The sequence below is a fragment of the Carya illinoinensis genome, chromosome 2, assembly GCF_018687715.1.
Source record: "Carya illinoinensis cultivar Pawnee chromosome 2, C.illinoinensisPawnee_v1, whole genome shotgun sequence".
NCBI classification, from domain to species: domain Eukaryota; kingdom Viridiplantae; phylum Streptophyta; class Magnoliopsida; order Fagales; family Juglandaceae; genus Carya; species Carya illinoinensis.
In genome coordinates, this window is record NC_056753.1 from 15,728,213 (window position 1) to 15,755,555 (window position 27,343).

Genomic DNA, 27,343 nt, shown 5'->3' on the forward strand with positions numbered 1-27,343 from the left:
TTATTTGTGGTGGCCTGAATCTGCATGAATTGCTGAAGTGTATTGGCCATCTGAGCCATACTGTCATCTAGAGTCTTCTTTGCAGATGATGAAGGCTGTGAACTCTGTGCAGCTACATGAGGCTGAAATCCAGGAGGAGCTACATAAGGATAGCTCTGAGGATTCTGATATGGTGGATACTGGTGCTGAGGAGCACCCTGATTAAATGGCTGCTGCTGAGGTGGTGGGGACCGACCAGGCTGATCATTTCTCCATGAGAAATTTGGGTGATTCCTCCACCCCGGATTATATGTGTTGGAGAAAGGCTGATTTTGTGCTCTATTAACCCAGTTAGCTGATTGCATCTGCTCAGACCCACCTTTTTGAAATACTGGCATAATCGGGCAGTCTTGGGTCTTATGGGTTAAATCAGCACATATAGAACATGCCTCTACTACTTTCACAGCCTTCACTTTTTCCATTTCCATTACCTCTAGTCTTCTAGTCAATGCAGCTATTCGGGCCTGAACATCGGTGTCTTCTTTAAGCTCATATCTACCCCCTCCAGAAATAGCCCTCAGTGGCTGTGCTGCTAATGGAACTCGATCAGTACGAGTGTTCCACTGTTGTGCGCTCTCAGCAAGATAGTCAAAAAATGATAGAGCTTCATCAAGTTCCTTGCTGAAGAACTCCCCATTACACATTGTCTGAACAAACTGCTTGCATTCTGGAGTGAGACCAGTGTAAAAGTAGCTCACCAACCTCCAAGATTCAAAACCATGATGTGGACAGATGTTTATTAAATCCTTAAATTTTTCCCAACTGGCCTGGAAGGTCTCATCAGGTCTCTGACTGAACTGATTAATTTGCTCTTGCAAAAACTGAGTTCTTTGAAAAGGAAAAAATTTTTGTAAGAATTCACGCTGCATATCAGACCAACTAGAAATAGAATTAGGCCTCAAAGAATTAAACCAAATCTTCGCTTTATCCTTTAAAGAGAAAGGAAATAAACGAAGTCTAATGAATTCATCAGTAACAACCCTAGTGATAAAAGTAGTACAAGCAAACTCAAAATCTGTCAAGTGCTGGTAAGGACTCTCAGAATCCATCCCGTGGAACTGGGGTATCACTGACATCATGCCATACTTAATAGAGAAATTAGATGCATTTTCAGGTAAAACAATGCATGAAGGTGTAGTGGTGCGAGTGGGTGCAAATAATCCTTAAGAGTGCGTGGTGCAGGTGCAGCCATGTTTTCTTGTTCAATTTCAATTTCCTCACCTGACTCACTAATAGAAAAGACAGAAGAGTTATCTATCTCCAAACTGTGTGTACTACTCTCAACACTCGATGTGACTCTATGTAACCTATTTGAACTGTCCCTCACCCATGACATGAAACATCAGTTTAAAGAGCATAATAAAAATAACGAGTTTAAATTTAAGTTAAAATACTTTCCCCGACAACGGCGCCAAAAACTTGACTCACTCAAAAATGAATAGCACTAAAGCTATCTCAAGTGCAGGAGGATGTCGTATAATAATTAGGAATAAATTCCTAGATCTTCTCCTCAGGGAAAGTTACTTAGAAATCAAACTCGTTGAAAAAGGTGAAAAACTTCACAAAGAGAAAATAAAATGATGGTATGTGCAATGGATGGGAGAGGACACTAGTCTTGGACTAGATTCATAGTTTTGGATTTTGATTGTCGGATTGGAATGTAAAGGACTAATAGATTAAACTCAGAAATTGATAAAACTAAATTAAGAATTAAACTAAATTAGGAAGTAATTGACAAAACATGCACTGAAATTGAAAAGCCCCAAAATCAATGTTCTAGGGTTCATCATTATGTTCAAATCACAAATTCTCAAATTAAACCACCGTAATTGTAATCACCACTAAAATGAAAGTTTAACGAAACGATAAAAATAAATAACATGAATTGAATGAATAACAAATAAATTTCTCAAACGTCTAAATCAAAATTCTCTAAAATAATTCAGAAACTCAAAACTGAAATAAAATAGCAAGTAGGGAATTGAAAAGATCAAGCCAGTTGAATGGAGATGAAGATTCGAAGCGGTGGAGGAGGTTGAGCTGCAGTGGCAATTGGACCCCTCAAGGAGTTCTTCAATCTGCTGCAGTGTGAGTGAATGATCCAGTGGAAACTGTGTAGCTGCGTGAATGATCGATTGAATGAATCCTCCTCTTCGAATCTGAACGAAAATCAAAGGAAAAATGAATTCTAAGTATTTCTCTACTCAAAAAACCAAGTTTTCCAGCCCAAGAGTCGTCCTAAGATGTAAAAAAAACATATATATACTCTGACGGCGGAATGAACCCTGATCTGTAAAAATGCGATATTCGCTCGAGCGGAGTGTCGAGCGAACATCGAGCGTTCGACTCTGCCTAAGTTCGCTCGAGCGGCCAAATGCCTCCGCTTGAGCGATCTCTTTTCCCGCATCTCGCTCGAGCCCACTGTAGAGCGGAAGTCGAGCATTTGAATCTGCCTGACTTCGCTCGAGCGGCGGCTTCTGGCCGCTCGAGCGAAATGTACCATAATCCATATTAATTGGCAGTTGATAAAATTAGAGCAGAAATTCATGCTTTTAATCAATTAAAATCACAATTTTGATTTATTCATTTTTCCATATAAAACCAATGATAAAGTAATGAAAGAATTAATATATATTGGTTCCAAAAGCATTAAAAATGCAATAATTCAACTCAATCATTGCGCCATGTAAATGGAATCCCATTGAACTTTAAGTCCCTCAACTCACAATCAGTAAGCAAGTTTCGAAAGTCCCTCATAAGGCCTTCACTTCTATCCCTTCGTCCACATTGCTCATTACTATCCAATATTTCATTGAAGTCACCAAAGACAAGCCATGGGGTTCCATCCCTTTGATTTATAGTTCTAATTAAGTTCCATATGGCCATCTTATGAGCAGAATCAGGATGACCACACACCCCAATAATGTGTCACTCATTGTTATTTGTACCATTGATAATTAAGGCATTTATGTGGTGTTTTGAGTAGCTTAACACAGAAACCTTAAAATCCTATTTCCATATCACAGCAATGCCACCACTTCTACCCTCACAATCCACTGCAATACAATTAGAGAACCCCAAATGAAACTTTTTCTTAGTCATCACTTTTGTAGACAGTTTTGTCTCTTGAAGGAATAAAACTTCAGGACCTTCTTTCAAAATTAAATTTCGAAAAGTTCCCAAGCCCACGTGAATTCTAGCTTAAGTTTTCATGATGTTCGGCGGGGCTGGATACTAGCCTCCACCGATATGTCATTATGTTCTATCAAAGAGGGAACCTCAGAACCAGTGTAACTCTTCTTTGAAATTCTCATGACTTCCTCATCTTCCCCAACAGATGTTCTTTTCCTTCTATTATTCTTTCTCCCCATACTGTTCTCTCCATTCTCCACTTGTGCTACCCTCCTTTTACTCCATCTCTACCTCTTCTCACCATTTAACTCAGTTTGAGTCACTTGGTTCATAATAGTTTTTTCCTTCCTTTGTATTTCAAACACTGCATCCTGGTCCACATTCGGAGTATCTAGTGCTTCATTCAAAATAGGATTCTCAACTATTTTCCTTATATAACTTCCTAGCTACACCAATAAACTCCTATGTTTCCATTCCTGATTTAAATCCCTCCATTTCCATTGCACCATTATAACTAGCTTGATTCTTGAGTTCCAACTTATTATTACTTTCATGATTCATGTCCATTTCTAAATAAGGTTTTTTAGAAACAGCCGTTACAACCTGTCCCTCTTCATTTAATTGTTTTATTCCTTGCATCTCCGGCTGCGTTGATGGAGGAGCTTGCTCCGATGATTGTTTTTTACCTCTAGTTGCACCACCTCGACCACCTGCAAGTCCTGCACCCAGCCATTGCTCACAAGGAAATTCAAAAGCTAAACATCCTTCATTTATACCTTTCCATTGCTCACAATCTTTGTGTCAATGTCCCAAACATCCACATTGATAGCATAGATCAAGCAATTGTTCATACGTGAATCACACCCAGCATGCATGGTTCGATCCAATCATGATTTTCTTCCTTTGCAACAAAGGTTTAGAGACATCAAGATTAACTTGGACACACATATATTCACCCCATGCCAATTTATCTTCCTCCAAATCTATATCAACCACCTCTCCCAATGCATTGCCAACCAGTTTCCCCACACAAGAATTTCTTGCCATAAGTGGAAAGTCATGGATTCTTACCTAGAACATTGCTTTTAGAAATTGAATGTAGTGGACTTTCTACCTGCCATCGAATTCCCGCATTAAGAGAAGTTTTTTATCCAATGACCATGGTCCTTCACGCAAGACATGATATTTGTCTTGTAAATCTGCAAATTCCACCAAAATTAGACTTTGATCCAAATCATGAAATTTTACTCCATGAATTGGTCGCCATATTTTCTTCATTGTTTGTTTAAACATCTCTTTGTGGTAATATTTATCTGTAAACAACTTCATAATAACACACTGAACTCTTTTAGAATAAAAATATTATAAAGTTAAAATATTGTTAGAATTTAATTTTTTAATACAGTATTTTTTAATACAATATTTTTTTAGATTTGAAAAAATTGAATTATTTTTTAATAAAAATTTGTAAAAATTTAATTAGATAAAAAAATTAAAAATTAAAAATTAAAAAATACGTATTTAAAAGATATTGGCTGGTTTGATTAACAAAAATTAAACTATCTATCTCATTTCATCTCATTATTATAATTTTTAAAAATTTTCATATAAAATCTAATAAATAATTTAATTTTTTTAAAATTCTAAAATAAAATTAATATTATAATAATATTTTATTTAATTTTTAATAAAATATCTCACTTTATCTGTTCTTTTGAACATAATGACGAAAACATGTATTAAATGTTGAGATTGATTCAGATAGAAAAGCGCGAACTTGTTCGGTACCTATGAAAAATAAAATAAAATATGGTTTTTTCTTCCCTCCTTTTCAAAAACCCAAAATGTCCCTTGTTCTCCTCAGAAGTCACTTTGGCACCCTTCCGCTTTCTACAGGTTTTGGGCGAACCAGATCATTCAGCAGCATGTCCAATCCCAAAACAAGATCATCTTTCAAACTCCTCCAGTCCCAATGCGAAACCCCCGCTTCAGAGCCAAACCCAGGTCATTGTGAATTCTGATAATAATGAAAAATCTCGTACCATCACCAAAAAAAAAAAAAAACAAAAAAAACTTTGCCTCTCTTACAACATTTATACTGTTCCAATAAGAATCTTATTCCCATTGTACTGCTATTTTTTCGTTTTTTCTGGGGGATATTGCAGGCTCTGAATCTTCCAATGGCGGTTCGGTATCAGAACTTCGTGTTTTTGTGAGGAAGAAGAGAGGGAGAAAGATTATAGAGACTCAAGAAACGAAGTATGAAGCAGAACCTCTTGACCAAAAAGTAAGAATATTAGTTCTTTATTAAATTCTGAAACTTTTTTTAATTGTTTTTTATTTGATCCAGCATTTAGGTGATTTGAGTAGCCTCTATTTCTCGCACATGACAAAAACAATGAGCTATTTAAATTTATATGATTTGTTTATTTTTATTTAATCATTCTAAACCTGCCACAAATTATGATTGCCTTAAATTTATTTCTGCTTTGTCAGTTCAGAAATTGGTGTGCAATTAAACTTATATATATTGCTTAAGACTTTGTCTATAAAATCATTTGAACGCATGGAGCATACTTTCATTGCTTCGCAGAAATTCATTACAATCTTTGTGGCTTCGCAGCTAGAGTTTTTCTTGGCTATTTTGCTGGGCACTGAGGTCCACTGTAGCTTGTTCTATTACTGGGTTTTCAACTTCTATTAACTCGTTCAAGTGTGTCGAAATTATTAACCATTTTGTGGAATAAATTATGTATGATAAAACCCAATATTTAGCTTTAAGTCCTGCTTAATGGTTACAATTTTTTTAATTAATCCATAAAGAAGAATTGTTTATCATGATCATCTTTTTCTATGCAGCAACGTGGCCCACCTGAAATCGAAGAATTTGGGTACAAACAAGTGAATGGATCTTTTCAGTCAAGCAACGCCTCCTTTGCCAATGGTCTCTTAAGATTTGCGATGTCGAGTAGCATATAATACATAAGATGTTTTATGCTGTTGTGGGTCCTGCTTACCAATGATGAGAAATGTTTTAGGTTATTACAGTTCACATGCATCTTTTGAAGACACTTATCAAACAGAAAAACATGCATTTATTCAAACCTATTGTACATTTTTGGCATATAATACTGAAATGGGTGATTTCATCTCGCATAGCCTATATCTGTCTTTGAGTCATTTTTCTAGTACACTACAGCAGTGGAAAAATTTTCTGAGCAAGCCACTATTTGAATCTTTTATCTGTGATCGGGTACCTCTGAATAGTAAGATCATTGTATTCAGCATACTTTTAACAATAAGAAAAACTGAATTGACTTTTGAAAGTTGTTTGATGACCGGCTGTTTAGTTACATGATTAACATTCAACTGCTTAGCTGTTTGTTTGATGATCTGCTGTTTAGTCCCTACAGGTGAACCACCTCCAAATTGGGAAAAAGTCCTTGAAGGAATTCGCAAAATGAGGTCTGCTGAGGATGCACCAGTGGACACAATGGGATGTGAGAAAGCTGGCAATTCTCTTCCTCCTAAGGTAAGATTCTCTGTTGTCTGGCAATGGGTATAGTTAATGACAAAGCATACCTTAAATTATTATCATATCACTTTATCAGCAGTTGAGACTTTCTCTAACAATGAGATCAAATCTTCAACTTCATATTACAGAGGCCCAGAAATTTACAAAACGCCTTTGAAGTTCATATGTTCTGGGCTTGGAATGGGAAGAGAAAACTATGGTAATAAGTCCAAAAAAAAAAAAAAAAAAGGAAAAAGGAAAAAGGAGAAGCCAAAGAAATTAAAGTAATTGCTACATAATTCGTTTTTAGTAATTTTGCGATAATCATAATTCATTGTATTATGTTTGTATTTTCCTGGGAAGGGTGTACTTAGGAGCCGTGTTGGGCTTTAGGAAAACCTGTTGAGGTTCAAATGCAGAGGTTCAAAAGCATTGGACTGGAAGGTGGTGACTCACACCATTAAGTAGGCAAGATGAACTTAGCATGCTTTAGCCTTTAAGACTCTATGAGATGCTGGGAGCTGTAATGAGTTTTGAGCATTGAATGGTCCTTTGGATTGAGTGCCAAGATCTGCAGATTTGTGGCAGGTATTCTGCTGCAAGAGGGGTAAATTTAGGTTAAGAAGAAATTATGTTTAATTTCATTTTGAGGAAATTTTATTTGACACCTCTTTTCAAATATTTTTTGACAAAATGATTACTTAATTTCCTTCAAGAAAACTTCATTTTGAAGAAGTGATATTTAAGTCATTTGGTCTAGTCTATGTGATGACCAAGCAAGACATTATTTGAACTCACAGTATATGAAAACTAAAATTTCTACGAGTGATTTGTACTTTTTTATATAGACCTCCACGTCTCTAAAATTAAAGTTAGGAGTAATGCTATATATAGTCATGGCTTGTGCAAGCATCATGCACTTCTTTAGAAAAAGAGTGGGGTCCACTATTAAAAAATTAATATTTTTATATGAATCTCATATTTATTTATTTTTTTCAAAAGGAGTGCATAGCACTTTCTCACTCTATGACTACAAATATCATTTCTTTATTGTTAGTTGCATAAACTTTAACTAGGTTTTTACTATTTTGCAAAAGGTCATAGGTTTTCACTCTTCGCACAATTAATTTATGGGAAAAGATGATAAAACCTCGCCATCATCCTCCACCCAAACCCTAAGCCACCTTGCCATTGCCACAAACAAGATCGACGGGCCCAGGCAACTCCTCTGTGGGCAGTCTGGCGTCGGTCCTCCCTTCGATGACTTGGAGTGTCTCAGGATTCTCTCTAGATTCTCGGTGACGTTAAGGAGATCTCTCAGAGGTGATATCGACCGTCAAACCTATGCCTCCGCCATTGTCACAAACAAGACCGATGGGCTCCGGCAACTCTTGAGGGAATTCCGGCATTAGTCCTCCCTCCGGTGACCAGGATTTTCCACTTCTTTGGTTCATCGGCACATATCTAAGTAAGTTTTCTCGTATAACATCTTAGATCTGCTTTCTATTCCCGTATAACATCTTTTCTCCTTGAGATGAAGAAGCGAGATGATCTTGGGAGATGATCTTGTGATTTGGGATTAGAGGATGACGACGATGCACGATGCGGATTCGTCTCAGAGAGATGGTGAGAGGTGGTTGAAGGTGGAATAAAAAACTTTTGTTTTTACAAAAGAGGGAGGAAATAGTTTTCGCATCTCTGAACGTAGTAAAAGGATGGCTAAGTTCATGTGTCTATGTGGGACGACAACTTCATGGGTGGCTAAGGGGTTAGAGGATTGTTTAGAACTCATATGTTATGAGGGATTCTTCAGGGAGCTAAGGATGGGTAATGGAGTTCTCATCATTCAACATCATATTAACGCAAGGGGCAGTTTTATGCAACTCTCAGATTACCAGAGTGGAAGGAGGAAAGGTTTGTTAGTGATCCCGGAAGGCGCAAATGACATCAGATGGAAAGGTTTTCTGCATTCCATTCGAAGCGGCACTGGATCCAAAGTTGCTATTCTAAAACATGCAAATAGAAGGGAGTTTGTTGATGGAAAAACAGTGGGAAGGCCTCCCTTGGTCAAAGGTGCCTCGTACGCCTCGGTATTGGGGGCACTAGCGGGTAGTCCGACTGAGAATAGCTTTGCAGGAAGGAAAAAGTAAAGCACTTGTAAGAGACAAAGGCTGTCAGGTGAGATTGGGAGAAGTGGAAGGTAAGCACCATGTGTTGTAGGGTGGAATGGCTAGCTCTGTCAGGTGTTTGGGGTTGGGAGAAGTGAAGAGGGTCTTGGGCTATCAGAGCTCAATTAATGGGAGTTATGGATTATGTGAGAGATCTTATGATTAAAGTGGATAAGGGGCTAGACTTGATCGTGGGTTTGGGTGGTGGGTTGAAAAGGGATGAGGGGGGGTGGGGGGTAGATCCTGTCAGTTTTAGTCTCAATACCCTTTCTCTGCCCTCTCTTTCATTTATATAGAAATTACATATACATAGGATGCTCAAGTATGTCAACAATTTACAACCGTCGGCTACCTAATTTATGACTAATTCTACCTAATTTACAACCACAAAACTAATCCCATAATTCTCTCCGTAATTATCTCGTAACACCCCCCCTCAAATTGATACTTGTTGATCTACCAGCATCAATTTGTCAACCAAGAACTAATGTCGGTGCCGAGAAAGGGCTTTCGTAAATATGTCTGCAGTTTGACATTCGGTGGAGATGTGAGGAAGAGTAATAACATGTTTGTCAAATGATTCACGGATGGAATGACAATCGACTTCAATATGTTTCGTACGTTCATGGAATACATGATTAGCAGCAATTTGAATAGCACTGGTATTATCAGCATGAAGGGGAGTGGAATGCAGTTGAGGAAAACCAAGTTCTCCTAATAACCGACGAAGCCAAGTGATCTCTGAGCATGCTGAAGACATAGCACGATATTCTGACTCAGTAGAGGACTTGGAAACTCTATCTTGCTTTTTACTCTTCCAAGAAATAAGTGCATTCCCTAAAAACATGCACCAGCCAGTAACAGAGCGACGCGTATTTGCATAGCCGGCCCAGTCAGCATCACTATACCCTACTAACTGTAAGGAAGAGTCTTTAGGAAAGAACAACCCGCGTGTAGGGGTTCCCTTCAGATAGCGGATAATCGGCGGACAGTAGCTAAATGAAGATGTCGTGGAGCATGCATAAATTGACTAACTTGCTGCACAGCAAAAGAAATGTCAGGACGAGTAATCGTCAAGTAGTTCAAACTCCCAACAAGTTGTCGATATAAGGATGGATCTGATAAGAGCTCGCCTTCCTCTTGACGAAACTTAAGATTGACTTCTAGGGGAGTAAGAACAGAGTTACCCGATTGGAGACCAGCTAGTGAAATCACTTCCTGTTTGTATTTGTGCTGGTGTAACAATGTACCAGTCGGAGTAAGCAGCACCTCAAGACCAATAAAGTACTGCAAAGGACCAAGATCTTTCATGTGAAAAGAGGCATGGAAATGCTGTTGCAATTGCTCAATTAACTCATTATTAGAGCCAGTAATTACAATGTCATCAACATATACTAGAAGTAATACAATTCCTGCAGATGTCTTGCGCAGAAAGAGAGAGGAATCAAACTGACTCTGAGTAAAAGGAAAAGCAAGCAGGGTAGAACGAAATTTATCAAACCATGCACGTGGAGCCTGTTTTAGTCCATACAAGGATCAGCGTAGTCGACAAACCTCGGAGAAAGGTGTAGCAAACATGCTAGGAGGTGGAGACATATAGATTTCTTCCTTCAAGTCCCCATGCAGAAAAGCATTCTTCACATCCATCTGCCGAAGAGATCATCCCTGCAACGCAGCAAATGCCAAAATAGTTCTCACAATAGTCATTTTGGCAACAGGTGCAAAGGTCTCGTCATAATCAATACCATACTCTTGTCGATTCCCAAGAACCACGAGACGGGCCTTATATCTGTCTAATGACCCATCAGACCGAAACTTGACTGAGTACACCCACTTACAACCAATAGGTTTGACACCAGATGGACAAGTCACAAGATCCCAAGTGTGATTTTCTTGAAGAGCTTGGATTTCTTCTTGCATGGCCTGTTGCCAACATGCTTGGGTGGCTACCTGGGTATATGAGTAAGGAACATAAATAGTGTCAAGAGTGGCAGTAAGTGAAGTAGGTGGAAAACCATACCTATCCGGTGCATGTATATCCCGGGTGGAGCGCCGGAGTAGAGGAACCGCAGAATCAGATGACGGACCAATATCTAGAAGGGGCATTGAAGTAGAGGAAGGACGTCGATGATAGACCAAACCTGGTTTAAATTGCTTAATAGAAGAAGACACATCATCAAAATCAGGAAGAAGAGTGATAGTAGGATCAGAAACAACCAAGACTGAAAGAAATATTGATTCTCAAAGAAAATCACATTTTGCGAGATTTGGAATTTGTTTGCCTGAGTATCATAACAAACAAATCCTTTCTGAGTAGGACTATATCCCATAAAGGCACACGTGACAGACTGTGCAGCAAGTTTGTGACGCTCAACAGGTGGTAGATGAACAAAACAAACACACCCAAAAGTATGAATGGATTGATACTAAGGAGATATGCCAAATAAGCGAAAATAGGGTGAATCAAAATCTAGAGTGGCAGTAGGCAAACGATTGATTAAATAGACAGCAGTAGATAGAGCTTCTACCCAGAACTTAGAAGGTACAGAAGAATCAATCAACAAAGTACGGACAACATCTAAAAGATGACGATTCTTACGCTCAGCGATTCCATTTTGTTGATGAGTATAAGGACAAGAACGTTGGGAAATGATCCCCTTTTCTTGAAGAAAATTTTGAAAAAAATAAGACGTACTCCCCTCCTGAGTCGGAGCGTAAAATTTTGATACACTTATTAAACTGTGTCTTGACAAGCACAACAAATTTTTGAAAAACAGAAAATACATCAGCTTTAGAACGGAGAAAATATATCCAGGTGAATCGACTATAATAATCGATAAACGTCACAAAATAACGATACTGACCATGAGAAATAACAGGACTCACACCCCAAACGTCAGTATGCACAATCTCAAAACAGTGAGAAGCATGACTACCATGTGCAGGAAAAGGTAAAGTTTTACTTTTACCAAGACAACAAGTGGCACACTCAAAAGATACAAGAGAAGAATAATATGAGTCTTTATTACCCAAAAAACCATGTCTCAGAAGATGAGTCAATACAACAGAATTAGGATGACCTAATTTCTTATGCTAGATTTCATGAGTATTGGCAGTAGCCATACAAGCAAGAGAAACATTATTAGGAGTAGAAAATTGTAAGGGAAACAAACGTCCTACTTTAGGCCCCTTCGCGATCACCGTCCCCGACACCTGATCCTGCACAAGACAACCACCACGAGAAAAATGAACATCACAATTATTATCTACCAATTGTCCAACAGAGATTAAATTGGTAGATAAGCCAGGAGAGATAAAAACATCTCGAAATGAAGCGCCCAAATTACCAACAGCAGTAATAGGAAGAGTACTGCCATAAGCGATTTGAATATTTTGCGTGCCACTATACTTACGAACACCATGGAGACTTGTCATATTACCAGTCATATGATTAGAAGCGCCCGAATCAACAATCCAAGAAGTTGAGTTAGTGCTCGTACCTTGCATGCCTAAGGTCGTAAAAGCAGACACAATCATCTGTTGCTGGTGTAAGAACAGATGAATCACAGCTTACAGTAGAAGGCACAGAAGAAGAAGCAGAGGACTGAACATCAGCCTGAAAAGCTTGGGATTGGCGGTTCTGAGGCCGTATTCGATAGTCTTTGATGATATGGCCCTCTTTCTTGCAGTAATTACAAACTTTCTTTGGACAATTGCGAGCAATATGACCAAATTCCTTGCAATTGAAACATTGTAACTTGTTCCTCCCTCTCCCGTGTGCTGCATAGGCCACATTTACAGTCTCGGAAAAGACATTCTCAGAAGTCATACTTATCTGAGTGGATAGCCGTTGTTCTTCACGCAATAAGTCTCCCAAACAAATGTCCAAAGAAGGAACTGGATCACGGTTCAATAAACCAGCTAGAACAGGCTCAAATTCGGGTCGAAGTTTCATTAAAAACTGATCGCGTTGACTTTCAGCATGAACTGCTTGAAGAGCCGCGAGGGCCGCAGTAGGAACCTTTGCATGAGCAATGGTAGAATACTTGCTCCAAAGGTTAATAAAACCGGAATAAAATTGTGCGATAGGTAAATTGCCTTGACTATAATTACTAATTTCCAACTCTAATTGAAACTTTCGAGCACTATGATCTTGGTGGTAAATACGATGAAGATAATCCCACATAGCCTGAGCCATAGTAAATCAGCGAAGATTGGTCACAAGGTGAGACTCAATGGTCCCCAATAGCCAAGAGATTACCTTGGCATCCTTGATCTCCCATTGAGCAAATTCTTTTTCATCAGTAGGAATCTTTGCAGAATTATCAATATGATTTGATAATTCTTTTCCTTTCAAAAAAATCTTAAATTGAAATTCCCATGTAGGAAAATTTTTGCTAGTAAATCGTACAATAGTATTTTCAATAGACATTATGAAAGTCTATGAACAAAATAATAACCCAATAAGAGAGGCCCAACCACGTATTGCAACACAAGGTTTCCAAAATGATAATAGGAATATCAATTGGGCCAACACAAAATGATCCACTCAAAATTAGCCCACGGAAAGAATAATAATAAAAACTCACGGCAAGAAGCTCTTCACTATTGGGCTTATATGTATTTTATTTGCTCTCCTATTGAGCAAAAGAGACTCACGGCCCACAAAAAAAATGAAAGGACCCACAAGAGAGAAAAGTGTTGTCCACGGAATGGAAACTTGAAACTGCTTCTTGAGAGAAAAGAAACCTGAAGATGCCGTAAACAATGACAGAAAAGAAATAAAACACGGCACGACCAAAAAAGGATATGACCCAGAAAGAAAACACTGCCGATAGCCACACAGAGGTGGTCGACCACCACCCAGATGTACACAGAACCTTCCTGTGGCCTCAAAGCCACCCACAAATGCTGTCAACCACCACAGGAAATGTCTATTGTTGCAGAAACATCACCTGCAGCTGCCGACAGCCACTAAGAGGACAAACCCACAAGAAACTCAGAAACTAGTTGTACACAGAACCTGCCGGTGGCCTCAAAGCCACCCACAAATGCTGTCAACCACCACAGGAAATGTCTATTGTTGCAGAAACATCACCTGCAGCTGCCGACAGCCACTTAATAGGACAAACCCACAAGAAACTCAAAAAACTCACCACCGTGTGAGAACAGAAAATTATTGTCGCAACTCAGAAATTCTGAAGTATCAAGACCACAGAGAAATGATAATAAGAATAGAGGCTCTGATACCATGTCAGTTTTGGTCTCAATACCCTTTCTCTGCCCTCTCTTTCATTTATATAGAAATTACATATACATAGGATGCTCAAGTATGTCAACAATTTACAGCCGTCGGCTACCTAATTTACGACTAATTCTACCTAATTTACAACCACAAAACTAATCCCATAATTCTCTCCGTAATTATCTCGTAACAGATCCTACAGGTTTGAAGGTGTCAAGTGTGCCGGCGTAGGGCATTTCAATGCAATTATAGATAGGGTTGTCAGATGCCAGTATCACTCAGGACATCGGCAGTTTGTCCTCTAACCGCCCTTAGTCACCAGTTTTTTTTTTTTAAATAAATGAACAGTCAGGGTCACATGTCCAATAGTGGCCCCTATCCCAATTTTATTAAAAAGACCTTTGCTTATGGCAGAGGAAAACCCTGAAAACATCATTACACTTGGGGTTTACAAGAATAAAAAATAAAATTCCCAAGCCCAAGTGTACAATCTTTACTAATATGACCTCGCTGAGGTGGAGGAACTACCTCACCCTCAACAAACAAATAAACAATGACTCAATAACATAAATAAGGAAGTCCCCAACGATCCGTGCGCAATAGTCACCGAAGTCTCCCTGGTCCAATTTCTGATCCAGCAAATTGTGGACTATTATTTTGTGCTCCCTCCTTGGCTAAAAAATCAGCAACCATATTTCCTTCCCTATAGATATGACAGATGCTGCAATGAAGAGCGCGAAACAGCATTTTAATTTCTTCCCAAAAATCCCACATATACCCAAAATTACAAACCCTAGTTTTAATCCATCCCACCACCACGGCTGAATCAGATTTCACCATTAAATTGTTCAGTCCAAGTTGATATGTTAGTCTCAACCCATCTAGTAGAGCACGTCCTTTTGCAACCGTATTGGTCGAGGCCCTATAAAACTTTGCAAAACCTGCACGCCAATCCGCAAATACATCTTCTATTCTCGTTGCACAACGTGAACACCACAACGCACTTGTAATTACTATTGGCAATATACCACGACACATCCTTGCTTGTGATGTCGAAGATGCTCTAGCCCACCAAAGATTTAAAGAACCCTGCCATGAACGTACTTGAGGAAGCTGAGTCCCACACACAGTGCAAAATAGTCCCATACTCTAGATGCCACATTACCTTCGCATAGCACATGATTGATTGTTTCTATCTCTGTATCCACACAGCACTTACATTTGGATACTAAAGGAATCCCCAGTTTACTAATTTCCTCATCCACTGGTAATGCTTCAATGCTTCATTTTGAGCTCGCCAACAAATGAAAGACATTTTTTTGGGAACTTGTTTATGCCATAACCATTTTCTCCAATGGCAAAAATTACCCTGTTTTCGGATTAACTACCAGGCTGACTTTGTGTTGAAGATACCATCTGAAGTTGGCTGCCAAATTTGTGCATCTTCTCCCTCTCGCACCCTGCCATGCCATGCTAAAATTTTTTCCACCCAGTCTTCCAAAACCAGCATTCTCAACCTCGTTACATCCCACCCCATTGGACTTAAGAGTTCACACACTTGCACTCGTGGATCACCCACCACTTCTTGAGTTTCAGCAATAGCACCCTCTCCCATCCAATTCTCATACCAGAAATTAATCTCCCCATGTCGAACTAGAATTTTTGAATTCCTGATAACAAGCGACATCACTTTTATCACACCTCTCCAAAATCTTGAGCCTCGACAGCTATTTATTGCCCACGCCGGATGATTATTCCCCACATATTTTGTCTTAAAAAAACTTGCCCAGAGAGAATTACCCATAAGTAATTTCCATGCGAATTTCATAAACAAAGAAGTTTGCACTTTTGAGAGATCTCTAATTCTCAATCCACCTTCTTCCACTGGTAAACAAATTTTCTTCCAAGCCACCAGTTTTCTCTTTTTTCTATCTTCCCCAGAACTCCAAAGAAAGATGGATAAAATAGAATTAAGAGCTTTAAAAAATCACTTTGGAAAATTCATCACTGATAAAATATGGATGGGCATACTAGATAAAACATGCTTGATTAGAGTAATTTTGCTCCTGAAAGATAAAATTTTACTCTTCCAACCCGCTAACTTTTAACTTTTTCTGAATTTTCATAATCAACAAATCAAAAAGCCGAATAGTCACTCGTCCAACATGCAATGCCACCTCCAAATAGGTACAAGGCCAATGACCCCCCACAAAACCCGTGTGCCGCAACACCTCTAACTTCCTACAAAAAGGAAATTTCAAGGAAAAAAATATAGATGATTTAGTAGGACTAACCAATTGGCCCGAAATGACTTCATACGCATGCAGCGTATGCAACTGGCGGATGGGCTTTTTCCGCCCATTTGAAAAAATAAAGACATCATCGGCATAAAACAAATGACTGATCAATGTACCCCCATGAGCAATAAACGGCTTCACCCTTCCGCTATGGAAATCTTCTCGAATCATCCGGGATAACAATTCTTGGGATAAAAAAAAAGATATGGAGATAACGGGTCCCCTTGACGAAGTCCCCGTGAAGGCTTGAAAAAATCTTTTGTCGCTCAATTCAACATAATTGAACACAATGGAGAAGAAATACAATTGAAGATAAGACCTCTCCATTTTTCCGAGAAACCCAACCGTCGCAACACCTCCATCAAGAACTTCCAACTTACCCAATCATAGGCCTTTGCCATATCAATTTTAATCATAATGTTTCCTCCCCTAACTTTCTTATGAATGCCTTGAATAATTTCTTGAGCAATAGCAATGTTGTCGAAAATACTACGCCTCTTGAGAAATGCAACTTGCTCCTCCGAAATAATCTTACCCATACTCGGCGTCAATCTTGCTACCATAATTTTTGCCAAAATTTTGTATACCACAGAACACAAACTAATTGGCCGAAATTTAGAGAAACTATTGGGTTCATCTACCTTTGGAACCAACACAATATTTGTGGCACTGAAGAAAGTGGATAAAGGCTTCCCCTCAAAAAATTCAATAGCCATCTTTAGCAAATCATTTTTGATAATATCCCAAGCATTCTGAAAAAAACTTGCCGAGAAATCATCCGGGCCAGGACTACTATCTTGTGGAATAGACCAAAGAGCTTCCTTCACCTCTTCCATCGAAGGACTTGCACACAAGGCTGTATTTTCTTCATCCGAAATAATAGGCACCAACAAATTCATACCTGGACCCTCCACTTCCACAGGCTGCGTCGATAACAGATTTTGAGAAAACTCTACCGCACCCTCATGAACTGCATCAGGTGACTCCAGTGAATTCCCATCTTCAAGCTCCATGTGTTCCACCCATTTATTCTTCTTCTTGCACTGCATTGAAGCATAAAAAAATGCAGTATTCAAATCACCTTCAGACAACCATTTTGACCTTGATTTCTGACGACCAATAATCTCTTCTCTATGCAAACAAAGAAGATACTTTTGCTTGCAGGTCAATAATGCCATTTCAGCCTCTTGGGAGTAGTTTGTAATCACCGTGCCTTCCAAACCAACTAGTTCTGCTTCTACCATTTGTATTTCCGATTCCACCCTACCGAAAACCTCTCTATTCCATTTTTTCAACAATTGTTTTAACTTCTTTAGTTTCATACTCATCTGAACCATAGGGCATCCAGGAACAACCTGCATCCAACATTCCCTAACAACATTTAGAAAATTTTCATGGGTACACCACATTCTTTGAAATCGAAAAGGCCAAGCTCCACTTCTACGGACAGACCCCAGCTGAACAACCATTGGGCAATGGTCCGAAGAAGTTCTAGTTAAATATTCCATCCGTCCATCCCCTAGCCCCCATTACACCAAGAGAACCGCTGTCCACTGGTAAATCTAGTAAACCACACTCTTGAATACAATTGTTAAACTCCCGAATAGCAAGCAATGATCGAAAAACACCACCAATTTTTTCAGTTTCTGAGCAAATTATATTGAAATCACCGCCAAGGAACCATGGACACCCGTCCACCTCTGCATCACAAAGATATTGCCATAATATTCCATGTTGCCATTGAAAGCAACTCGCATAGACAAACGTGGCAAACACCCTATCATTTCCATAAGAAAACCATCCTGATACAGCTTGATCCATTGCCGAAATCAACTGAAAATCAATCCTATCCACCCAAAATAACCAGATTTTCCCACCAGCATCTATATTATGACAAAAATTTGGAAGATGAAGCCATCTTGCCCAACGAGGACATTTATTAGCCGAAAGAAAAAGTTCTAATAATGCAACCACCAAAGGGCAGTGTTTATTCAAAATATGTCGCAATCTAGCTTTCGATGAATGAATACCTCTAATATTCCATGTAAGAATATACATAATTAATAAGGCTTATTAGAACGTGTTGTCCTCTCCAGAACAACAGAAGTTTGTTTCTTTTTCACGCCCCGAAGGAATTTAATCGGAACGTCACACTCACTACCCGATTCATAACATTTGGCTGCCAATTCTTCAATCTCCTCCTCATCTTCTTTTTTAGATAACAAATGAACATTTCGTTGTTCGAATGCCATCATCCTCTCATCCCCATCAACCGCCGTATCCGACACTCTACATAATTCAAATTCCAATGCTTCATCAATAATTTTCAAAGAGCTTCTCTGACTAAGAAAACGATCGAAAATCTCTACAGAATCATCCTACCCTGTTATTTTCTCCGACTGTCCAAACCAGCTTTCCGAATTATGTTGCAAATCCGTCGAAGATCCGATGTGTTTCCTCTCAGCTAGCTCATCATTATTTGAACCTCCCTGCTCCACCGACTCCCTTCTTTCCATCAACTCCCTTCTTTCCATCTTATGCCTCTTGAGGGAGCAATAGGGTCTGACAAAGTGGCACAGAAATGATCGTCGGGGGGTGGAGCACCTACAAGAAATGCCCTTGTCGATGGAACGATGACACCTATGCCGGAGGTGAAGGAATCTTTAATGGTGACAGTAACATTGAACAACAACAATATAGCTGTTGAAGAGGTTCAGGATTTGAATGCAAGATATGGTGGGGGGGAAATTATAGGTTTGTCGTTGGTGCCTTGTGAGGAGGAATATCTACTATCGTGAGTGCAGTTGGGAACTGTGTTTGGGGATAATGTTGTTCCCCTGGTTTCTCTTCCTCCAATAAACAATATAGCGGTTCAGCATATTGTGGGACTTTCATATGGAGGATGTGAAGACCAATCATTGCGATTGAGCCGGGTCACTCGCTTGAAACCAAATCAAGTTTTAAGAAAAGTAGGGAGTTAAAGCGTCGTTTTTGGGCAATCAATTACGACGCTAAGGGAGGTAAAGTATTCTCATAATACTTCATTACTATTTATTATTTTATCATTATTTTTTTACTTACTTTCTATTATTTTGTAATTCTATTCACTACTATTCAATACTTTTTCATTATTTTTTTATTACTATTTACAGAGTATCTAAGATCACCTCACTATACAAACACAACCTAAAGGGAGGGCTTTATGAAGACATCCTCGTAGAGGGAGTTTTCGGTGGAGTATTAGTCTTGCGGGAAACAAGGGGTTGGGGATGGGGAGGTGTGTTCTATTCCAATTCGGGCTTGGTGTATTTCGGATAGATTTCTAATTTTCATGGGCTTTTTGGGTCATTAGGAGCTCTCTAGTATGGGCTAGGTGTTTTCTGTTATACCTATAGTGTATTTGGTTACTCTTATTGACATATATAAAATTTTTACTTATTAAAAAAAAAAAAAAAACTATGGGTAAAAACCTCACAAATACCAGATAATTTTTAATTGCATGAAAATCTGTGTAACTGTTTGCAAAACAGTAAAAAACTAGGTATTGATTCTGTAATGAACCCCCAGAATTAATCTGAAACAAGCATGAGCTGATTTTGGACCAGTAGTGAAATGGTCTTTGATGGGCCCCATTTTGCATTGGCTTAGCAGGCTGCATCACCCTAGTACATATATTCTTATTCCAACGTCAGTGCTGTGTTATTCCATAGACTTTCTATTTGATGCATGAGATAGGTTAATTATTCATATTTTGTCTTTATCAGGAAAGAAGATTTGCTGTCTTAGTATCTTCGCTCCTGTCAAGTCAAACCAAGGATAACGTTACTCATGGCAAGTACTTCCACCCTTGAAGTTTATTGGCATTGGCAGATGTGTTTTAATAGCCTGTTTTGAAATGAAGGCAGTTGACTATTTTTGTTACTTTTCAATCCTGAGTGTAAAACAATCGTACAATTACACACACTAGGATCAACTGATGAGCTTTCCTTTTAAGGAGCTAACAATGCAAGGAAGACCACCTCACCTCAGAGTGACAAGTTATGATGACAGAAGGGATATTATCTCAGTACACAGGATACAATAATGGGGCCTTTGTCCAAAGATACAATGTATTAAGAACAAAAAGCTTTCAACTCCAACACCAATCTTTCCCAGTCCTCAAAGCTATGCTGATTTCTTTCCTACCATAATACACACAAATGGACCATCTTACACATGGGAATCCACTTTTCATGCCTAAAGTGTCCATTCCAACATGTTAAATCCACCACCTAGGAAGGCACCACCCAATTGATCCCAAAGAGATTGAATAACATTCTCAATAGGATGATTACAATCTTGCAATGTAAAAGAAGATGATCCATCGAATCCTCATTTTTCCTACACATGCAACACATCTTCTCACGTCGTCTGAGGTGAGGATTCTCCCTAGTGCTGTCCATGTGAAGAAAGCCACTTTTGTGGGAGCCCTATTTATCCAAATAAGCTTCCATGAGAAAGGAGCCTTGCTGTGAGTACACAGCACATAACAGTATGACTTTACTTCAGGCACTCCCCTCCTAGATGGGGATCCAAACCATTTAATCATAACGATCCTGTCCCACGCTACATGAGTATAACCTGTCAAAGAAGGATTAAAGAGATACTCCTCTGGATCATTTGCCTCCCTAGTGAAGATGACACCCCATTGATTAGAATCATGCCAAGGATGATAATGATCCACCACAGAAGCTTTCTTCATGCGTGTAAATAGAACTGGAAATGTACTTCCCAAGGATTGATCGCAACACCATGAGAGCATTTAATGAATTCGTGCCCGGGCACCTTTTGTTTGGCTAATCAAAATTATTTGTAACCAGTTTTTTCTTCTAGATCCCCTTCCTGATACAATATACACTTTACCTGTTTCTGGAATTTAATACAAATAGTTGATCAGTATTGACCAGATTACTAATTACTTCATTAATTAAATCTTTTGCTACCATACAATGTTGATTTCCGGATTGTACTAGGAAAGATTATGAAAAATCCTCTATTTTAAGGAAGAGTTCAATAGGTAAATAATATCGTGCAAATACAAAGAACTTCATGACCGTAAACGCTCATGCAGTTTGTAGTCGGGAGATAAACTTACTTGGTATCTTCCTGTGCTCTGACTGGCCATGACTGAATAGATCTTTCCCTGTAATGATGTTTATATGGTAAGATTAGCTGATTTTTTTTACACAGAGAGATCATAACTCTTAAACTATTGGTTCAAGAAACATGTATATTCACTTTGTGCCTCTCTCCATACTGTATTCATTATCTGCTCTAAATCATGTTCTGATTTTTTATCGATGCCCTTAAAACTTCACTCACCAAGTTCTAATTAGTGCAGGAGCAATCCAGCGTCTTCTTCAAAATGATCTGCTTGCTGCCGATACCATTGACAAAGCTGATGAAGCAACTATCAAAGGCTTGATTTACCCTGTATGTTATTTTTCTGCAATAGTTTTTGAAAGTCCTAATATTTTCTCTCTTTTTATTTATTTATATGTTGAAATTTTAGGTTGGATTTTATACAAGAAAAGCTGCTAACATGAAGAAAATTGCAAAAATTTGTCTCGTGAAGTATGATGGAGACATACCTAGCTCATTGGAGGAACTGCTCCTACTTCCGGGGATAGGCCCTAAGATGGCTCATTTGGTAGGGATTGATTGCAGTATTTGTGTAAATCAGAATTGTTGCCTTAGCATCGTCAAGTTGTGTGGTATGTTTTGGTGTAGGTTATGAATGTAGGGTGGAATAATGTTCAAGGGATATGTGTTGATACTCATGTGCACCGAATTTGTAATCGGCTTGGATGGGTATCAAAGCCCCGCACAAAACAGGTGCTTCTATCGTTATCATTCATCTCATTTGATCTATACAAGCAGGTTGTCAACTTTGGTAGTTTCGTGAAAACTGATTTCCACCTATGGGAATGTGCACATACTCATTAAATATTTTACTACAACTAGCTCATTCTTCTATAAAAAAGAATAGGGTGGAAGATGATATTTTGAACATCAGACTAATTTAATGCCTGTGTAAATTAACGAGGACAATTATATTTTGGACTTCAGAGCATCGATACCTTAACCTATTTTTGGCAGTTCCTGGGGGGTTGCGGGAAATAGAGAGAGTTGGCAGCTATGATTGGAGTGAGTGTAGGAATTTTATAACTTATGAACTCTTGGACAATCAGGACTTCATTTTCCTTTTTCTTTTGTTTAACTGATGGGTGTGGGAATTTAGCAGTCCATTAGTCCACAGAACATTGAAGGTTGTTATTTGTTTATTTATTTTCTTAACCTACTTAATATTTTTGCCGTACATTTAGTTATATTCTACCCCCTTTATTCTCTGTTCTGTCTAGAGGGGTATGAAAGGTGAACTAATATGTGAAGGGCTTCAGCTCAAGGTAATGCAAAAAGGGACTCCCTCTAATTTTATTGGAAATATGTATTTGTTTTATGCATGCGATGATGGATGTGGGAAGTTTTTCTTTTTCTTCCCTGTTTGGCTATTTATATAATTTACCTTGCCATAATCCATTACGTTTATGTGAGACATTTGCAAGTCAGAGAAACACAATGGACCTCTTCATAACTTACTTGAATTATGGTGTTTCAAAGTTTCCCGAGGGCATAGAATCAGGTGCTAATCCTTAATATCTTTGTAGAAAACTTCAACACCTGAGGAAACAAGACAGGCATTGCAACTGTGGCTTCCAAAGGAAGAATGGGTTCCGATAAATCCTCTTTTGGTAAGTGTAGATATTTCACTCACTCTACCCAAAAGGGAAAAAAAGAAAGCTCATGTGCATATCTAATGGGTTCCAATAAATCCTCGTTTGGTGAGCGTAGATATCTCACTCACTCTGACCTTCTGACCCAAAAGGGAAAAAAAGACAGCTCATGTACATATAGATATGTTAACTTTGGTTATATTTTGGTATTGATAACTATGTAAGTGCGTGTACTTAAATTTGGTTGAACACTGGAAAATTCAGGAATGTTTTGTTTTTTTAGCTAAGTAGCTTTGTCTCTGTTGCGCCTAGCATGTTAAGAACACTGCACTGTGCATCTCCATGCTATAGACAAAGGAATCTTATTAATAAATGCATTTGGTATTCTGGTTTGTATTTAAACAGGTAGGATTTGGACAGACTGTTTGTACACCCCTCAGACCTAACTGTGGAATGTGCAGTGTAAGTGACTTCTGCCCATCTGCATTCAGAGAGATCTCGAGGTCACCATCCAAGTCAAAAAGTTCTAGTCCGAGCAAGAAGCTTTGATCAGCTAGGTTCCTCCATAAGACGTTTGAATATCTTTTGTGTACATTGCAGTCCTGAAGGGTAGACACATGTTTTTCACCTTCTTTTCGTTTTGAATATGCGTTGTGTTTTCAGCCTAGTATCATACATTGACTGCATATATAATTTAGGAGGAAGACAGTTTACCATTGTATATTGGTGAAAGGGAATAGGAGGAAGGCAGATTCAGCAGGCAAAACTTTTGTTAGGAGCCTAACATCGATCTAACTTTGCAATTTATATTCAGCACATTAATGTATTTTTTGGATATAGGGCTATTTTGAGAATGTTGAAATGTATTAAGATAAAGTTGAGATGAAGTGTAATGGGGTTTTGACTTTTGAGATGGGTGTAGTTCCCGAGGATATATGCTTGGATAGTTACTAAAGTTAAAGAAATGTTTATTGGGGTTTGTGGTGATAGTGGGACTCAGAAATGGTAATTGGTCAAAATTATCTCTTTTACCTATCAGAAAAAAAAAGGGTAATTGGTCAAAATTGATTAAAAAATGCACAGTAGTCTAGATTTCCTTTTGTAATGTTTCAGGCTACCTTATTTATGAAGTTCATTTGCCAAGAGAAAAAAATAATAATACAAATTTCCTACCGATATCATGATCCGGCGTCTTACATTCTTAGAGCCTCACTGCAATTATCTATTACAAAATTGCTTAGTAGCCCTGTACCGGATCTCCTTCCTTGGCTCCTTGCACATGGCATCCCTCCCCCATCAAAGTACATTGTCCACTAGAAGATCTGGATAGCTTTCCAATACGAGAGACTACAAAGCTTTTGTTTCAGGTGTGGAATAATTAAACATTAGGGGAGAAGTTGCCAAAACTTGAGATTCAGCAACCAACAGCACGATGATCCAACACAATACGGGCCTTGGCTAAGAGCAGCATCACTTAGGCACTCTAACATGCCTTTCAGGCAATACGAGGGGAAACTAGAAACCAAAACACCTAACTCAAAACAACAACCATCAGCCATGGCAGAGAAAGGCAGCGCAACTAAAAGGTACAACATAGTGCCCATGGAGAATTCAACAGGGCAAACCCAGGAGGAACGTATGGCACCATATCTTGCAGATCCTAAAGTGCAGGTCCCTATGCAAGTTGTGTCTGAAATCACCCATAACTGTTAGTAAAAAAGTCAAGGAAAAGGAATGGCAGGCAGCTACATGACAAGTGAGTTGTTAAATAATGCATTAGCTGACAAACACCACCTTTTGACGAAAGTGACCTAATATCATAGCACAACATCTACTCCCAACACCAAAGCTACCCCCAATTGAAAACAATACAGTAAATGAAATGGAACATGATGACTTAGATGTAGCCTTTGAAATCAAGGTGGACCACCAAACACACCCACAAAAAGCCCCATACTGTAGCAAGAAAGACACTATTGCACAACCCCCTTCTGATTCGTATACCATAAAAACCAGGAAGTCATGCTGGAAAAGGAATGCCCATGATTCACACCCCACCAATCCAAAAGAGGTTTCTGAAACTAAGAAAAGAAACTCTACTCAGATATTGGGTGATATCTCAAACATCTATGGATCAAAGAAACTTAAGCATCAGGAGGTTGGCCATGAGACCTGCACTACAAACTCAGAGGTGGAGGCTGCCAAGTAGCCCCACCTACAGCCATGAATTGCCTCAGTTGGAATCGTCGGGGGCTTGGGAACCCCCAAACAGTTCAGGAACTCCACCTTTCGGTGAGAACTAAGCTCCCAAACTTTGTTTTCCTCATAGAAACAAAGTGTAAAAGAAATAAAGTGGAAAGGGTAAGGAGACAGATTGGCTTTCAGCAGAGCTTTGTGGATGATAGTATGGGTCTTAGTGGTGGCCTAGCCTTCCTTTGGAAAGATAGAATGAAAGTCGAGTTAGAGACCTACACTAGGTGGCACATTTCCTTATCTATCAAACTGCCAGTAACATAAAATAGGGTCATCCTCACGGGGTTTTATGGATGCCTCGATGCCTAAAAAAGGAGGGGCAGTTGGGAACTCCTTCGAGCCTTGAAACCACAGAGTGCCAATGCACGGTTATGCCTCGGTGGCTTCAATGAAATCATGCATCAGAAGGAAAAGGCAGGGGCAGCAGCGAGACCTTATAGGCAGATGGAGAACTTCAGAGAAGCTATCGAGGAGTGCGACCTAAGTGAGATACGATTCCAAGGAGATGGATTTACATGGAGCAACATAAGGGAGGGGAGAAGCTTTACAAAAGAAAAACTACATAGAGCTTTTGGCAACTAGAATTGGTTCAGACTATATGCATATTCCTTTGTGAGCTCACTAGCTGCCCAAAGCTCAGACCACAGCCCAATACTGCTGTTAGTTGGAAAAGACGAGAAAACTAGAAAATAGGAAAGGCCCTTCAAGTACGAAGCCAACTGGGGGCGGAGGGAAGATTGTTCTAAACTTATTTCCAGAGCTTGGACCATGACCCTTAACCAACACACAAGTGTACAAGAGGTGACAGAAGGCCTAATGAGATGCAAGCAACACCTGCAAACTTGGAGTAGGAACACTTTTAGGAACCATAAGAGACTTATAGCAACCAAACTCAACCAGCTAAAGATCCTTCAAGAGTCCAATGTGGGTGATGACAATAGGAAAATTAACAACCTAAAAAGAGAAGTGGATAGCTTGCTCAAAGATGAAGACATGAAATGGAAACAAAGGGCTAAGCAACAATGGTTGAAAGATGGTGACAGAAACACAAGCTTTTTCCACAAATGTGCAAGCCAAAGGAGAAGAAACAACTCCATTAAGGAAATAACAGATGAAAATGGTAGATCAGCTAACACTCCAGAAGAGGTAGGCCAAGTCTTCCAAAGTTTTTTCCAACACCTTTTCACCTCCTCAGAACTCGAGAGTATTGAGGCATGCATTCAGCACCTAAAAACCCCCATCATTGAAATTATGAATGCCTACCTAACTAAGGAAATTGAAAGAGCAGGAGTGGAAAAAACAATCTTCAGCATGAAAGGCTTAGGATCCCTAGGCCCAGATGGATTCCCTACCATCTTTTGCCAAACTCACTGAGACATGGTAAATTCTCAGGTATGTGCTGTAGTACAAAATGCCTTTCAGTCCAACTGTTGGCCAAGTGAGTTTAATGCCATGCATATAGCTCTAATCCCAAAGACCAAAAACCCAACAAAAGTCACAGAATACAGACCAATCAGCCTCTGCAATGTCATCTACAAAATCCTTGCTAAAGTCCTAGCCAACAGATTGAAGAAACTTCTACCTATAGTTATCTACCAAGCACAAAGTGCCTTTGTGCCAGGGAGGTTGATAACGAACAACATAATAGTAGCCTTTGAGGCTCTTCACACCATGCAATGTAGATTGAAATGCAGGGTGGGCTACATGGCATTAAAACTGGATATGAGCAAAGCATACGACAGGATAGAATAGGTCTTCTTGGAAACAATAATGAGGAAAATGGGTTTTGCCCAAAAATGGATCGAGGTGGTAATGAGATGTATCTCCTGTGTCTCATATGCAATAATCATCAACGGTTCACCTCAGCAGCCTTTTATTCCATCTCGAGGTATCAGATAGGGTGATCCCCTATCACTCTATCT

General features: G+C 39.1%; 2 protein-coding genes across 7 annotated transcripts; one reads left to right on the plus strand and one right to left on the minus strand.

The window, feature by feature from the left end:
- The first annotated feature begins 4,947 nt into the window (after window positions 1-4,947).
- On the plus strand, window positions 4,948-24,055 carry LOC122300177 (endonuclease III homolog 1, chloroplastic-like). Of its 6 annotated transcripts, none has more exons than XM_043110655.1 (11): window positions 4,948-5,175; window positions 5,337-5,458; window positions 6,031-6,115; window positions 6,576-6,703; window positions 20,160-20,226; window positions 21,776-21,867; window positions 21,947-22,084; window positions 22,165-22,269; window positions 22,797-22,841; window positions 23,103-23,186; window positions 23,630-24,055. In XM_043110655.1, the coding sequence occupies exons 1-11, from the start codon at window positions 4,962-4,964 to the stop codon at window positions 23,636-23,638; spliced, it is 1,089 nt and encodes a 362-aa protein (XP_042966589.1). In that variant the 5' UTR covers window positions 4,948-4,961; the 3' UTR covers window positions 23,639-24,055. The 6 variants fall into 6 exon arrangements, with proteins under 6 accessions (XP_042966589.1, XP_042966587.1, XP_042966586.1 ...); XM_043110653.1 differs by having other exon boundaries at window positions 6,585-6,703; window positions 23,574-24,055; XM_043110652.1 differs by having other exon boundaries at window positions 4,949-5,175; window positions 23,574-24,055.
- LOC122300179 lies at window positions 11,879-13,999 on the minus strand. The gene is made up of 2 exons (XM_043110658.1): window positions 12,354-13,999; window positions 11,879-12,072 (listed from the first exon to the last, which is right to left on the minus strand). Exons 1-2 carry the CDS (start codon window positions 13,049-13,051, stop codon window positions 12,051-12,053), a joined length of 720 nt encoding a protein of 239 aa, XP_042966592.1. The 5' UTR covers window positions 13,052-13,999; the 3' UTR covers window positions 11,879-12,050.
- Window positions 24,056-27,343: the final 3,288 nt, after the last annotated feature.

Bases quoted from the DNA above. Each gene is read 5' to 3' on its own strand.
- LOC122300177 (XM_043110652.1), top strand. From the start codon at position 4,962: ATGAAAAATAAAATAAAATATGGTTTTTTCTTCCCTCCTTTTCAAAAA. The intron at 5,176-5,336 runs GTCATTGTGAAT...GGGATATTGCAG, and splicing joins CGCTTCAGAGCCAAACCCAG to GCTCTGAATCTTCCAATGGC. The intron at 20,227-21,775 runs GCAAGTACTTCC...TAATTAGTGCAG, and splicing joins CAAGGATAACGTTACTCATG to GAGCAATCCAGCGTCTTCTT.
- LOC122300179 (XM_043110658.1), bottom strand. From the start codon at position 13,051: ATGGCTCAGGCTATGTGGGATTATCTTCATCGTATTTACCACCAAGAT. The intron at 12,073-12,353 runs GTACGAGCACTA...TGTCTTGTGCAG, and splicing joins TACGACCTTAGGCATGCAAG to GATCAGGTGTCGGGGACGGT.